Source organism: Sprattus sprattus (assembly GCF_963457725.1).
Source record: "Sprattus sprattus genome assembly, chromosome: 16".
NCBI lineage: Eukaryota > Metazoa > Chordata > Actinopteri > Clupeiformes > Clupeidae > Sprattus > Sprattus sprattus.
In genome coordinates this window covers 28980619-28993546 of record NC_137914.1, presented here as the reverse complement: position 1 = coordinate 28993546, position 12928 = coordinate 28980619, and the positions used below count along the sequence as shown (strand labels likewise).

The 12928-nt window shown below is 40.0% G+C and overlaps 1 protein-coding gene across 1 annotated transcript; it reads right to left on the bottom strand.

Moving 5' to 3' along the window:
- Window positions 1-9181: 9181 nt before the first annotated feature.
- Window positions 9182-12697, bottom strand: lox (lysyl oxidase; the record flags this gene model as incomplete). The annotated part of the gene is made up of 6 exons (XM_080854412.1): window positions 9182-9301; window positions 9425-9520; window positions 10147-10303; window positions 11859-11990; window positions 12310-12418; window positions 12562-12697. The coding sequence occupies 6 exons, from the start codon at window positions 12695-12697 to the stop codon at window positions 9182-9184; spliced, it is 750 nt and encodes a 249-aa protein (XP_080710538.1).
- Window positions 12698-12928: the final 231 nt, after the last annotated feature.

Here is a 12928-nt window from a genome sequence, read left to right as displayed (position 1 = left end):
GAAAAGTTCATATGTTTCATTTCAAATTCCCTGTGTTCATAATAAATCATGATATGATTAGGCCTATACGTATACCTATACTAGTCCTTATATACTTTATATTTTAGAAAGGTTCCATGTATCCAACACTGGAAACCTGATCTGAGATCAGTGGTATTAGGATATCTGAACATTGAGGTGCGCCACATGGAGGATTTTGTGCTGTTGTGATGAAACTGTGGCACAGCACTTCTATCCACAGCTCAACAAGAGCAACTACAGATGTGATTGCTTTGCAGCAGCAGTCTGCACACAACAACCTGCGCAATTACATAAATGCCAATACTTCGCCTTACGAAAGAAATGATTGCACACAACACTCCAGAACGTAGACTCTCCTAAATAACTCTGTCTGTCTACAGACCATATAAAATATGAACAAAACCTTAGGAACATATACAATATAAACAAAAATGAAATGCAATTACCAAAAAAAAAATGCAAAAACAACTAGAAAATGCATTTCCTGAAGGAAATACCAGTGCATTTAATGCAAAAGTCAGGAAAGGAAGAAGAAAAGAAAGAAGAGTGAAAGAAGGAAAGAAGAAAGGAAAGAAGAAAGGAAAGAAGAGTGAAGAAAGGAGAGAAGAGAGGAAGAAGGAAAGAAGAGTGAAATAAGGAAAGAAGAAAAGAAAGAAGAGTGAAGAAAGGAAAGAAGAGTGGAAGAAAAAAAGAAAGAAGAGTGAAGAAAGGAAAGAAGAGTGAAAGAAGGAAATCATAGTTTTAGAAGGAAAGAAGAAAAGAAAGAAGAGTGAAAGAAGGAAAGAAGAAAGGAGAGTGAAGAAAGGAAAGAAAAGTGAAAGAAGGAAAGAAGAGTGGAAGAAGGAAAGAAGAGTGGAAGAAGGAAAGAAGAGTGAACAAGAGTGAAAGAGAAAAAGAGAGTGAAAATATTGAAAAGAGGAGATAAAAATGGAGTGAAGAAGAGAGATTGAGTGTGAGAGAAAGTAGACTGAGAGGGATAGAGAGAAAGATGGAGAGATGGAGAGAAAAAAAAGTAGAGACTGGAAGGTGTCTTAATGTTCCTAGTTACAGTTAAATTGAGAGGGACAGAGAAGAGGTTCCTTGGATTTGGCGCAGCTGTCAGTGAAGCACAGGTGCAAGCCAGTTTAAAGACCCTGTTATGATGTCATAATGGCCCAATGTAAGTCAATGGGAAAATTTAGATTTGTTTTATTTAATATCTTAAAAAGTATAAAGTTTAGAAAAGTGAAAAATACATAGCATAAGTGTCCTTTACAAGACCTACATGACAAAGTTTGAATGTAGTTTCTACGTTAAGAGGTTCGGGCTGAATTAATCGCAGAAAAAGGTGAGAAGAATAAAGCCCAATTTATACTTCGGTAGAAGACACTTTTGAAAAGGTCGCCGACACAGGCCGTCTTCCAGGCCAGGTGTGTTTATACTTCAGGCGAACAGTCGGCGAGTTCGTCATAATGGGAGAGGCGCTAACGACATTTTTCTGCCACTACATTCTACTTTTTGAAAATCAACGGCGCGTGCCGTCTATATAGCTAATCACACTGACATAACTAGAAAATGCATTTCCTGAAGGAAATACCAGTGCATGAAATGCAAAAGTTAAGAAAGAACGAATAAAAGAAAAGAAAAGGAAAGAACAGTAAAAGAAGGAAAGAAGAGTGGAAGAAGGAAAGAAGAAAGGAAAGAAGAGTGAAGAAAGGAAAGAAGAGTGGAAGAAAGAAAGAAGAGTGGAAGAAGGGAAGAAGAAAGGAAAGAAGAGTGAAGAAAGGAAATTAGAGTGGAAGAAGGAATGAAGAGTAGAAGAAGGAAATAAAAGTGGAAGAAGGAAAGAAGAGTGAAGAAAGAGAAGAAGAGTGGAAGAAGGGAAGAAGAGCCGAAGAAGATAAGAAGAAAAGAAAGAAGAGTGAAAGAAGGAAAGAAGAAAGGAAAAAGGTAAGAAGAGTGGAAGAAGGGAAGAAGAAAGGAAAGAAGAGTGGAAGAAGGAAAGAAGAAAGTAAAGAAGAGTAGAAAGAAGGAAAGAAGAAAGGAAAGAAGAGAGGAAGAAACAAAGTAAGGAAAGAAGAGTGAACAAGAGTGGCTCTGGATAAAGACAGTAAAGAGAGAGTGAAAATGTTGAAAGAAGGAGAAAAAAAAGAGTGAAGCAGAGAGATGGAGTGTGAGAGAAAGTAGAGTGAGAGTGATAGAGAGAAAGAAGGAGAGAGAGAAAAAAAGTACAGTATGGAAGGTGTCTATTAATATTCCTAGTTATACAGTTGAATGGAGAGGTACAGAGAGAAGAGGACCCTTGGAGGCTTGCCGCAGGTGTCAGTGAAGCACAGGTGCAAGCCAGTTTAATGACCCTATTATGATGTCATAATGGCCCAATGTAAGTCAATGGGAAAATTTAGATTCGTTTTTCTTTAATAACTTAAAAAGTATAAAGTTTAGAAAAGTGAAAAATACATAGCATAAGTGTCCTTTACAAGACCTACGCGACAAAGTTTGAATGAAGTTTCTACGTTAAGCGGTTCGAGCTGAATTAATCGCAGAAAAAGGTAAGAAGAATAAGAAGCCTCATGTTCGCGCCTCATGCCTGACTAGTAAACTAGCCCATCTACTTTATGCCACTGACAGGGCTCGTCATATTAGCAGGCACCGGGGCCAGTTGTATCTAGCCAATCACACTTGCGCGACACTTTTACCCCTTTTCCACCAAAGCTGGCTCTGGGCTGGTTCTGGGCTGGTGCTTATGCGGTTCGGTGCTGGTTCTTATCTTGGAACCGGCTCGCTTTTCCACCGACTGAGAGCCAGAGTAGGGCTAGCTACGTCTTTAAATCACGTCATACGCCTCCTAACTAGGGATGCAAATGATTAATCGACTTTAGATTAATTGTCGATTAAGAGGTTGCTCGATCAAAATGTATTAATCACGATTAATCGCTAGAGGGCGCTAGCGCGAGAGACCGGTTGAAAACAAATGTTCTCTGTGTAATGCGGTATTGAAATACAATAGTTCCACTAGCTCACTCAGTTACCATTTGAACACCGTGCATGCTTCTGTCCTGCATGGCACCACCAGTTCACCTGGTCAACCTAAAAATCACAGCTACACTGTATTATACCTTCTCTCGCTTACTGCCGCGAGTTATGGCTTATAGTCTTAAAACTCAGGTTAGCTAATAGCTCGTTAGCGGGCTAGCTCACTGAGACTTCATAGAGTTAGCTACCTAGCTCGTTAGCGGGCTAGCTCACCTTGCTATGAATGTGAATATCTCTGTCTACTCCCGCGCTAACGTGTGCCCGCGAGTTTGGCTCATGAGAGTAAGTAAGTAAGTAAGAGTTGAGTTGGCTATTTAGCTTGATAGCGGACTAGCTCACTCAGGCTTAATGATTAGATACCTAGCTCGTTAGCAGGCTAGCTTACCTTTGCCTGATGGCTTGTCATTAAGAATGTAAAGTTACTCTATCCCTCACTACCGTGAGCGCGAGTTAAACTTCAGAGAGTTGTGTTGGCTGTTTAGCTTGTAATAGCCTAGATGCAGTTTCTTCATAATCTATAGGCTCAATAATATTCTGTTTGGCTCTATTTAATTTCTTCTATTCTTTTTTGTTTTATGTCTGTTTCAAATGCAAGAACTGAGCCAGTCCATAATTTTTTTTTTTTTTTTTTAAATTAATGAATGGATTTTGTTATACCATAAAAAAACTTTTCTGCTTTCTTTTCCTAATGCATAATTACTTGAGGAATGTATAATAGAATATAATAGAATTATCATAATGTAATGTAATATAATAATAATAGGGCCTATTTTTAAAGGCCCTATTGAAGCACTGAAACTCAGGTGAAAAACGCCGCTTATCAATTAATCGAAAGTCGATCGATAAGATTATCAACTAATGATTAATGAATTAATCGATAATTTGCATCCCTACTCCTAACTGAACATTTTCGAATGTTTTGACATGTTACTAGTTATTCACGAGTGGTTTTCTTCCAGGGAGAAGGCAAACAAATGTCGATAAAACTTTTTTTTAATACCATGCAGTACCATACAAGCTTAACTTGGCAATGGGTTTTCTATATTTTCCCACGTAGATCAAACAACTGACAATGAAGTTCATGACGGGAGTTGACTAGCTACAACTGATATATGCTTACTAGTTGCCATAACTGTAGCAATACCTCACGGCAGCTAGCTAGCAAGCTGCTACATGAATTTTGTTTATGTTTTCAAGTGGCACGTCTTCTTCAGTACAAACAATACAAAATCAGCACAACATTACGGTGTCAGTTAATGATACAACTACGGGTTTTCTATATTTCCTCACGTAGATCAAACGAAAGGCAATTGAGTTGACTAGCATAACAACTGTAGCAGTACCTCAAGGCAGGTAGTGCTAGTTAGCTAACTGCTACACAAACTTGCTAGGTCAACAGCTAATTTTAAGTGTGATAACATACACAAAAAACAAGTCCGATTTAAACATCAATGTATACTAGGCAGACAAACCAAAACATTTTGATGAATGAAAGCTTTCTTTATTATTTTTAATTTGTTATTTGGTCTGTTGTCCTTGGATTTTTCATTTACGTTTTCACCGTTTTCACTCAGTTGACGGTGGGGAAAAAATGGCGGCGGAAATTTCTGTTTCTGGTGGGGTAGCTCCGCCCATAACCCAGGGACGAACCCCGACGTCACTGGTTCTTGTTTTCTGGCCCACCTAAAAGTTGGTGCTGAGTTGGAACCTGTTTTTTGGAACCGGAGCCAGGTTTTTTTCGGTGGAAAACCAAAGAGCCCAGAACCAGCCCGGAACCAGCCCAGAACCAGCCCAGAACCAGCTTTGGTGGAAAAGGGGTATTTGTGACGAATTGAGCGCCAGTAGAAACGACGGTTTAAAGTGTCTTACATGACGTCATTTGTGTCAGCGACCTTTTCAAAAGTGTCTTCTACCGAAGTATTAATTGGGCTTAAGAAGAAGAAGAAGAAGAAGAAGAAGAAGAAGAAGCCTAGGAATAACAATACAGGGCATTTCATGCACTGTAATGACCACTCGAAGTCGACAAGCTTTCTATGGAGTTTGCTGACATTTGCATTTATCCCTCCACGCCTCTTCTTCGAGCCTTGCTCTGGGTTGATGCCCAAGAAGCACCTGTAAACAATAAGAAAAGACAACTTTCAGTTTTACAGATTTAATATGGCATTGTTTATCCAAGGCACATGCACATGCACCGAATAAATTAGTATTGAAAGTCAAGCAAGATTGATATAAGCAACGCAAATCAGGAGGCTAAAATTAGCTCCTTTGAAATGACATGACCTAGTTGCTGCATCTGGAGGCTAATGTTAGCTTACTTTCTTGGCGGGGAAAATGGCTTTAAAATGACTTAGCTGGAGGCTAACGTTAGCTTACTATAACTTTCACGCTTATTTCTGTATTCTCAGTCGAATTAGACACTCTATACCTGGACATGTGGACAACATTAAATGAGAACACATCATTTGAGCTTTCCAAAACAACTACACATCCAAAACAACTATCAATTACTTGTCTGTGAGGAAAATCTTCGCGGGGTAAAAAATGGTTTAAAATGACTTAGCTGGTTGCTGTAGCTGGAGGTTAACATTAGCTAACTTAAACTTTCACGCTAATTCGCGTATTCTCCGTCAAATAACTAACACACTATGTGGACATGTGGAGACCATTAACGTTAAATGGAAACTCACAATTAGAATTTTACAAAGATAAGTTTCTTCTCTGTGAGGCAAAGCTTCGCGGAGAAAACAGCTTTTGGAATTTCTTAAAAGGTGGTTCATAAGTGACCTGACCTTGATCCAAAAGATCGTTCATTTACTAACCCAGACAACGAACGTTATGTAAGGGATAACGGCCGACGAGCTGTAAAGTTCTACGAAGTTAATGGACGCTGCGGGGCAAAGAACACCACGACGCGGAGCGGAGTGGTGTTGGTCCGCGAAGTCCATTAACTTCGTAGAACTGCACAGCTCGGAGGCCGTTATCCCGCTTATCTCCCGTTTACAACATCCAAAAATGTTTTTATTATTATTGTTATTATTATTTAGAATTTACTTTATCTTTAGGACATTTAATATGCAAAATAACCTGGTGAATTCTTGATTTGAAGCCTAGTGCTCCCGTTAGAGAAAGTAGTGAGAAAGTAGTGCGTGGAACTGGACCTTTAGTTTCCCCGGGCGTTGCTGCAAAGTGACACTCATGAGCTCACCTCTGTAAAGTAAACGGACACACGGACACAGGTATTGTTCATAAGGTTTTACTATTTATAGTTGAACTCCACGTTTCCGTTGATGGTGAAGTTGGACAGAGCAGCAGGGAGGTCAAGTTTAGTAATTTTGGTCGAAGGCTCACAATCGAGCCTGCTAGTTAGCCGTGTGAGCTACCATCTGTTTCAATGGTGTTTTTTTCTAAGCGCTAACAGCCGCCTACAAATAATATTCGAGACTTTCAGTTAAGAATTACAATACTCTGCAACATCCGTGTAGAACATAAACAACTAACTGAGTCAATTTAGACATATAAAAAGTCGTGTAGATAGCTTAATTGACATAAAACATTGCCCACTAACTTGTCCCAACACGGCGCCATCTTGGTTCAAATTATCCTAGCTGTCAAAAAATAAACGTTACGTTGGTTGTCAATGGTAACCATTCAAGAGCATTGATATGGAACGGCGATTTAACTTTTCTACTGGGACTACGTCCAAGGTGTGCAGTTCCACGAACTTAATGTACACCCCATTAGCCAATCAGAAAACAGTATTTCGTTCCAGAGGGAGATAATATTATAGAGTTGTGACAAGCTCTCTGTCAATCTTACCTTTATCTTCTATAATGTACTGCATCCACCTTCGCGCTCTTCTATCATGTGCTGCCTGTCTGTAGTCACCGTGGATTCAACTGTCTCTTCTTGTCTTCTTGAGCCCACAATCCAGCGTAGTGCAAGTGCAATTCAAATTTACAGTAATGTATTGGGTTATCACAAAGGATGATTTGAATAGAGTATTTTACTGTGAAATAACCCTATACAATGCTGTGAAATCCCGGTATCGTTTTTTTCACAGTAACTTACTGTGTCTACATTGATTTCACAGTAAAGTCTACATTACAACATGACACTGTGATTATTACAGTCAAAGCCTGTAAAGTAATAATACGATGATTTATTGTGAAATATATCAGTTAAATATTGTAAAACTCTGGTAACATTTTACAGTGGGTCTATGGGACTAACTCTCTCCTAGGACTAACCATAGACATTTGTAGTAGCCTATAAGTAGGCTATATGGGACTAACTCTCTCCTACGTTGAGCCCTACTGTTCCCCCTTCCTTATATGCCTCACCTCAACAGGCCCCCCAGGCATAGCCATAATGTTAAATTGATTGTATTGTTTTTGTATTGCTCATAATGCTTTACAAGAGAGCGTTTCACATGGCTGACTTGTGTCGGTAAAGGATGGGTGGAAGGGTAGACAATCCGTATACCCGAAAAGTAATACTAATCAATGATTGGTTAAGACCAGTCACCTGACCTGAACAGAAAAACAATCCTTTTCCACGGAAGTACTATAAATTATCGATTGGTTAATACCAGGACCTTTACTTTTTCGTTGAGTAACGGTGCCGTTTGCCTGGTTTTTAAACAATCTCATTAGTAGGCTATTCCTATTATCGATTATCGACTATTATCGATAAGTAATGATTCTGGGTATACCAATCATCTACCCTCCCACCTTGTGCAATCACACTCACAGTAACATGACTGAATGGTCAGGAGTCATCAGGGTGCTGGTGCTCACTTACTTCTTCTGAGTGGACAGTTATATATTAGCTATCTCTCATTAAAAATACAGCAAAACAGCCATTGTAAAATAATTTTAACAGTCAACAGTATTTCATTGTATTAACTTCCAAAACATAATGGTTATTCTTGATACAGCAAAGACACAATTATAGCCAGCATAAATTCTTAAATGAAACCTCAGTTCTGACACTGAAGCTTACATAATGGAATAAGGGGAAAAAATGGACTATACACTGTCAGAACAGCTTTTATTCAAGTATTGATTGTTTATATATATATATCATCATCATACTAGTCATTATTTTGGTGTCATAATGATAGCACCAGCATAAATATAAAGAAACACTTTATGCATAGTTGTCTTAATAGTTTTGAAAAGATACATATTTATAGATATACTCTGCTGTTCAAAACTTTGGGGTCACTTTCCATGAAAACATCTTTTTTTTGTCAACAACTATATTCCTTATTCGTAGTGCTTTATTTTCTATTCAAACTCATTTCATATATGTTTTCATGGAAAACAAGAACATTTGAAAAAAGTGACCCCAAACTTTTGAACATTGCTTCAAGGCTGTTACTGCTAGAATTAGTTGTTAAAAACAACAACAGAAATTAGAATGTCACATGCAATTAATAATTTTCTGAAAAAGGAAAGAGGCCTTACTATGAAATCTACAATATATCAGCTTCGGATCTACACTACAATTGTTTGATTGTTTTAACATATACGTATACTATTTGTTTGCTAAAAAACTAGCTTCTTGAAATAGAAATCTGATCTAAACAAATACTGTTTCTGAATAAACAATAAATACATGTACCTCCTGAAAAAAAATTGAAAGTGAAGGTTGTCCTTTAAAATAAATGTATTAAAACATTGTGTCTTTGATTTCAAGTCCTGCTCATAAAATGAATAAAACTGAAAATGGTGTGGTAAAACTATAAACAATTGGAGTCAGAATACTTTCAAAGAAACAAATATATGTCTTCAGGTGATGTGTCTTTCCTGCTCTTGGGATTATTTGTTTCCTAGTTGTAATTACTCCATCCCACCTTCCTTCTGATAGCTCTCCAAGAGGTAGCTTTTTACACAAAGGCAGTTCAGGCTTTTTAAGATGTTCTTCCCACATAAAGGAACACTTCAAAGGCTCAAAATCTGTAAAGGAAATGGCATACATTAAATATGATACAATATCCAACGCAATATTATTGCAGGAAACACTAATATGTGTACATTCATCAAAAACAACGAGACATGCACAATTTAAAATATAGACCTCTAGTTTATCTGAACCAACCTTCAGATTAAGTATGACCACAGAGCTAGAGAACTAGCATTACTTACTGAGATACGTGACACCCTGTGGCATGAGCGTAGTTGCCTGTGTACTGAATATCACAGCGCATAACATTATTACTAAAGTCCGACTCTGGAACTTGACCCCGTGGATTCACAGTGATCTGAAACCGAATGGAAAGCAAATGACTCACATCCTTTTCTGGTAGTGATTTCCAGTACATCAATAACTTGGTTTACTTGATAACATTTAGCGGAATTTCTAAGTCTTAAACATAAGTACAAACCTTTAGAATGTATCTCCCTGGCCTGACATCAGTGATATCGATCCACTGGCAGTCAATGTCTGCATTGTAGGTGTCATAACAGCCTGGACTCAAGCCCTGCGCAAACCGCAATTTATATAAAAATTAACGAAAGAGCACAAACAGAATATTTATATAATTAACAAAAGAGCACAAACAGAATCACAATCCTTTTTAGGCCACTGTCCTGTGCATTATTCTGAGTCATTGTTATTACTCTTATAATAAATGCCAAACCCAAAAAGCGTAACATTATTAACACTGTCAAAGATAACAGAGCCCCACCTGAACACCAGTGAAAACATACATGATGATTCACGCGCACTGTTTCAGTAATTCTTATCGCTTAGCCTTGTTTTACATTATGAAAGTTCTTACTGTTTCAGTAGTTATTATCGCTTAGCCTTGTTTTACATTATGAAAGTTCTTACTGTTTCAGTAGTTCTTATCGCTTAGCCTTGTTTTACATTATGAAAGTTCTTACTGTTTTAGTAGTTCTTATTGCTTAGCCTGGTTTTACATTATGAAAGTTCTTACTGTTTCAGTAGTTCCTATCGCTTAGCCTGGTTTTACATTATGAAAGTTCTCCACTCCAAATGAGTGTTTACATCAAAAGAACTAGGAGACGAAGGTTAGCCATTGTGCAGGCGTGGCCACAGACACCAGTGGATAATCTGTGTAATTGCATGCTGGGTAATAGCTACCTGCGTGTGAGAGGTGCAGGCAAAGCGGCGGTAGTAGCCCGGGTCACAGGAGGTGTCCTCCAGGCAGAAACTGGCCTTGTGACCCTCCGCCACACGAGCCTGCGTGCTGCCATCCAGCAGCTCATAGTGGCAGAACTCATCCATGCTGTGGAAGTGGCTGGATAGGGGCAGATGGCAAATAAGAACATAGCAGAAATATATTAGGAAGATTAAAAAATAAATCAATATAATGTCTCCACACTTTGAGGGAACAATAGTGTGTGTGTGTGTGTGTGTGTGTGGGGGGTGGGGGGGGTGGGGGGGGTATATTTCTATTTGATAATTGATTTGAAATGTATCTCAGGCTTTGTGACCCCATGAATCATTAACAGTAGACAGTGATTAGTTATGAAAGCCACAGTGTGGGCCCTGCAGCTGAGACTGATGGAGAATGGAAAGAGAAGCCAGGCAGAGTGGAGAGAAGAGAGGGGGGAGTGGAGAGAAGAGAGAGATCCTGCAGGGGAGTGGAGAGAAGAGAGATATCCTGCAGGGGAGTGGAGGAGGAGAGATATCCTGCTGGGGAGTGGAGAGAAGAGAGAGATCCTGCTGCTGAGTGGAACAGGATCTCTAGCTGGGTATAGGGTCATCGCTGAGTCATTCATCAGACCATTTACCACCTTCAGTCTTTTTATGAGGGCTTTTAATGAATGCTTTAAGTAACCCAATCAACTCCGCATGATAGTTCATAATAAATCACTATTGGCATCATGCAACACCCCACCTAACACAAGATAGAATGATTACCCATAAGATAGCTTGTGGAGGTGTTCTCAACTTTTGCAGTTGAATTATCTTTCAATGTAGGGTTACACACAACACTTCTTTCATAATATTTTTCTTGCCACATGTGCTAGGACAAAGGCTCAGCTCTGCTGGTGGGTGTGGAAGAGCACAGTGCGTGGCACGGTGGCTCAGTGGCTTGCACTGCTGCCTCACAGCAAGAAGGTCATGGGTTCGATTCCTGCATGGGGCGCTGTTGGCTCTGGGGGGCAGGTCCTCCCCAGACCTTCAGTGCTCAGGTGGGCTATCTCCCGGGCCTTTCTGTGTGGAGTTTCCATGTTCTCCCTGTGTTCACAAGGGGTTTCCTCCACTAAAGACCCCAGCAGAAAAACATGCAAAAAAATAAGACAGAACACTCCTGTCCGTCCCTGACTGAGACGGATGGTTTACTTGGTCCCCGGGCGCTGGAAAAAAAAAAAAAAGCTGCCCACTGCTCCTGGAGGACCCTGGAGGAAGGACGATCCGGGATGGGTTAAAAGCAGAGGGTGAGTTCACCCTGTGTGTGTGTCCTGGATCGCCTATCATATATAACACGTGTGTGTTGCAGTGAATTGCTTGTGCAATAAAAACTGACTTGAAAGTCAGCCTTGTTTGTTTTTGTTTTGTAAGTGCTTTTGTCCCTGACGGAGGCATGGCCAGCCAGGGGAAGGGGAGTGGTCTCTGGGAGCTGGCTGTAGCCTGCCATTTGGTAACACCAAAGGAGGAATTCAAGCTACCATCAGTATGGTGGTCAAGTGACTATTCTCGACCGCTACCAAAGCTTGGTGTGCCAGGTGCACCTTAAACAGAACTACCCTGAGGCTACACTATCTCTAACAATCCTTCAATGTACAGGAACTGAATGTTTTGTAGAACATGATAATATGACTGGTGGAAGAACTTTGTACACTCACCTATGACAGGCATGCCACTGCCAAGCATAGCGTGGTTGGCTTGGCCGGAAGTCTGCGGAGCCTTGGTTCTTAATACGCCCTGGGAAGCGCAAGAGCACTCGTGTATCATAATCTTGAGCCGATGCGGCTGAGCTGTTGAAATAGTGATTGATAGGTGTCAGCAGTGTACTTTTCTGTGCTTTATTTACAAGGGTGAAAATGCTCAGACAATAATTAAGCTGAAATCTGCACACAGCATAATTAGATCATTGTCATGAGACAAAGATAGGCGATACAAAAATGTTGAACAAAGATCAAAAAGTTACTACCATACACTGTCACCCAACTTAAAGGATTTTATGTATCCCTAAGCAAACACAACACACGACACACTCAACACAAAACACAAATGTACATGAATTATAATTATTTATATATATACACTATATATATATAGGATTTTTTGCCTTACCTAGAAAGGCAGTTTTCCTCTGCAGCACAACGGAGGTTATACATGGCAGATCTCTGCACATAAGTCGATATCTGGACGTAATGGGGATCAGGCACTAGGTCTGGGAGACCTGTTAACCATTGAAACACAGGTGATCAATATCTATATGGACGCAGTCCACTCTATTCTGTCCTGACCGTCATTATGTTTAAAAGTTACAAGCTACTCACATGGAAAGTCTGTTCGATAGTTTGACATGAAATAACATCTTACCGTGCTGGACAGAGTTTGAGCTTGGACGCTCTCTTTCCCGGGTCCTATATCTGGGCCGATAATAATAAGCATCGTAATAGTTGTAATATGGATTGGTGAGGGACTTGTATGGATCATATGGATCATCACCGACCATTATGTCACCTCCAACATTCCGCATTGATGGAGAAGTGGAAGGATGCGCTATGTCACCGGGCGTGTCGAGGTCCTGTTGCTCCTGTCCCGGTGATCTCGAGGGGAAGCCCTGCGTCCTGACCAGTGGCCGTCTTGGAGAGCTTCTTGACTCCTGGCTTTGCGCATGGATGGAGGTTGTGTTCAGCGCTTCGGAGGCGTCGTTATTGTCACTGATTACTACAGCTGAGCTCTG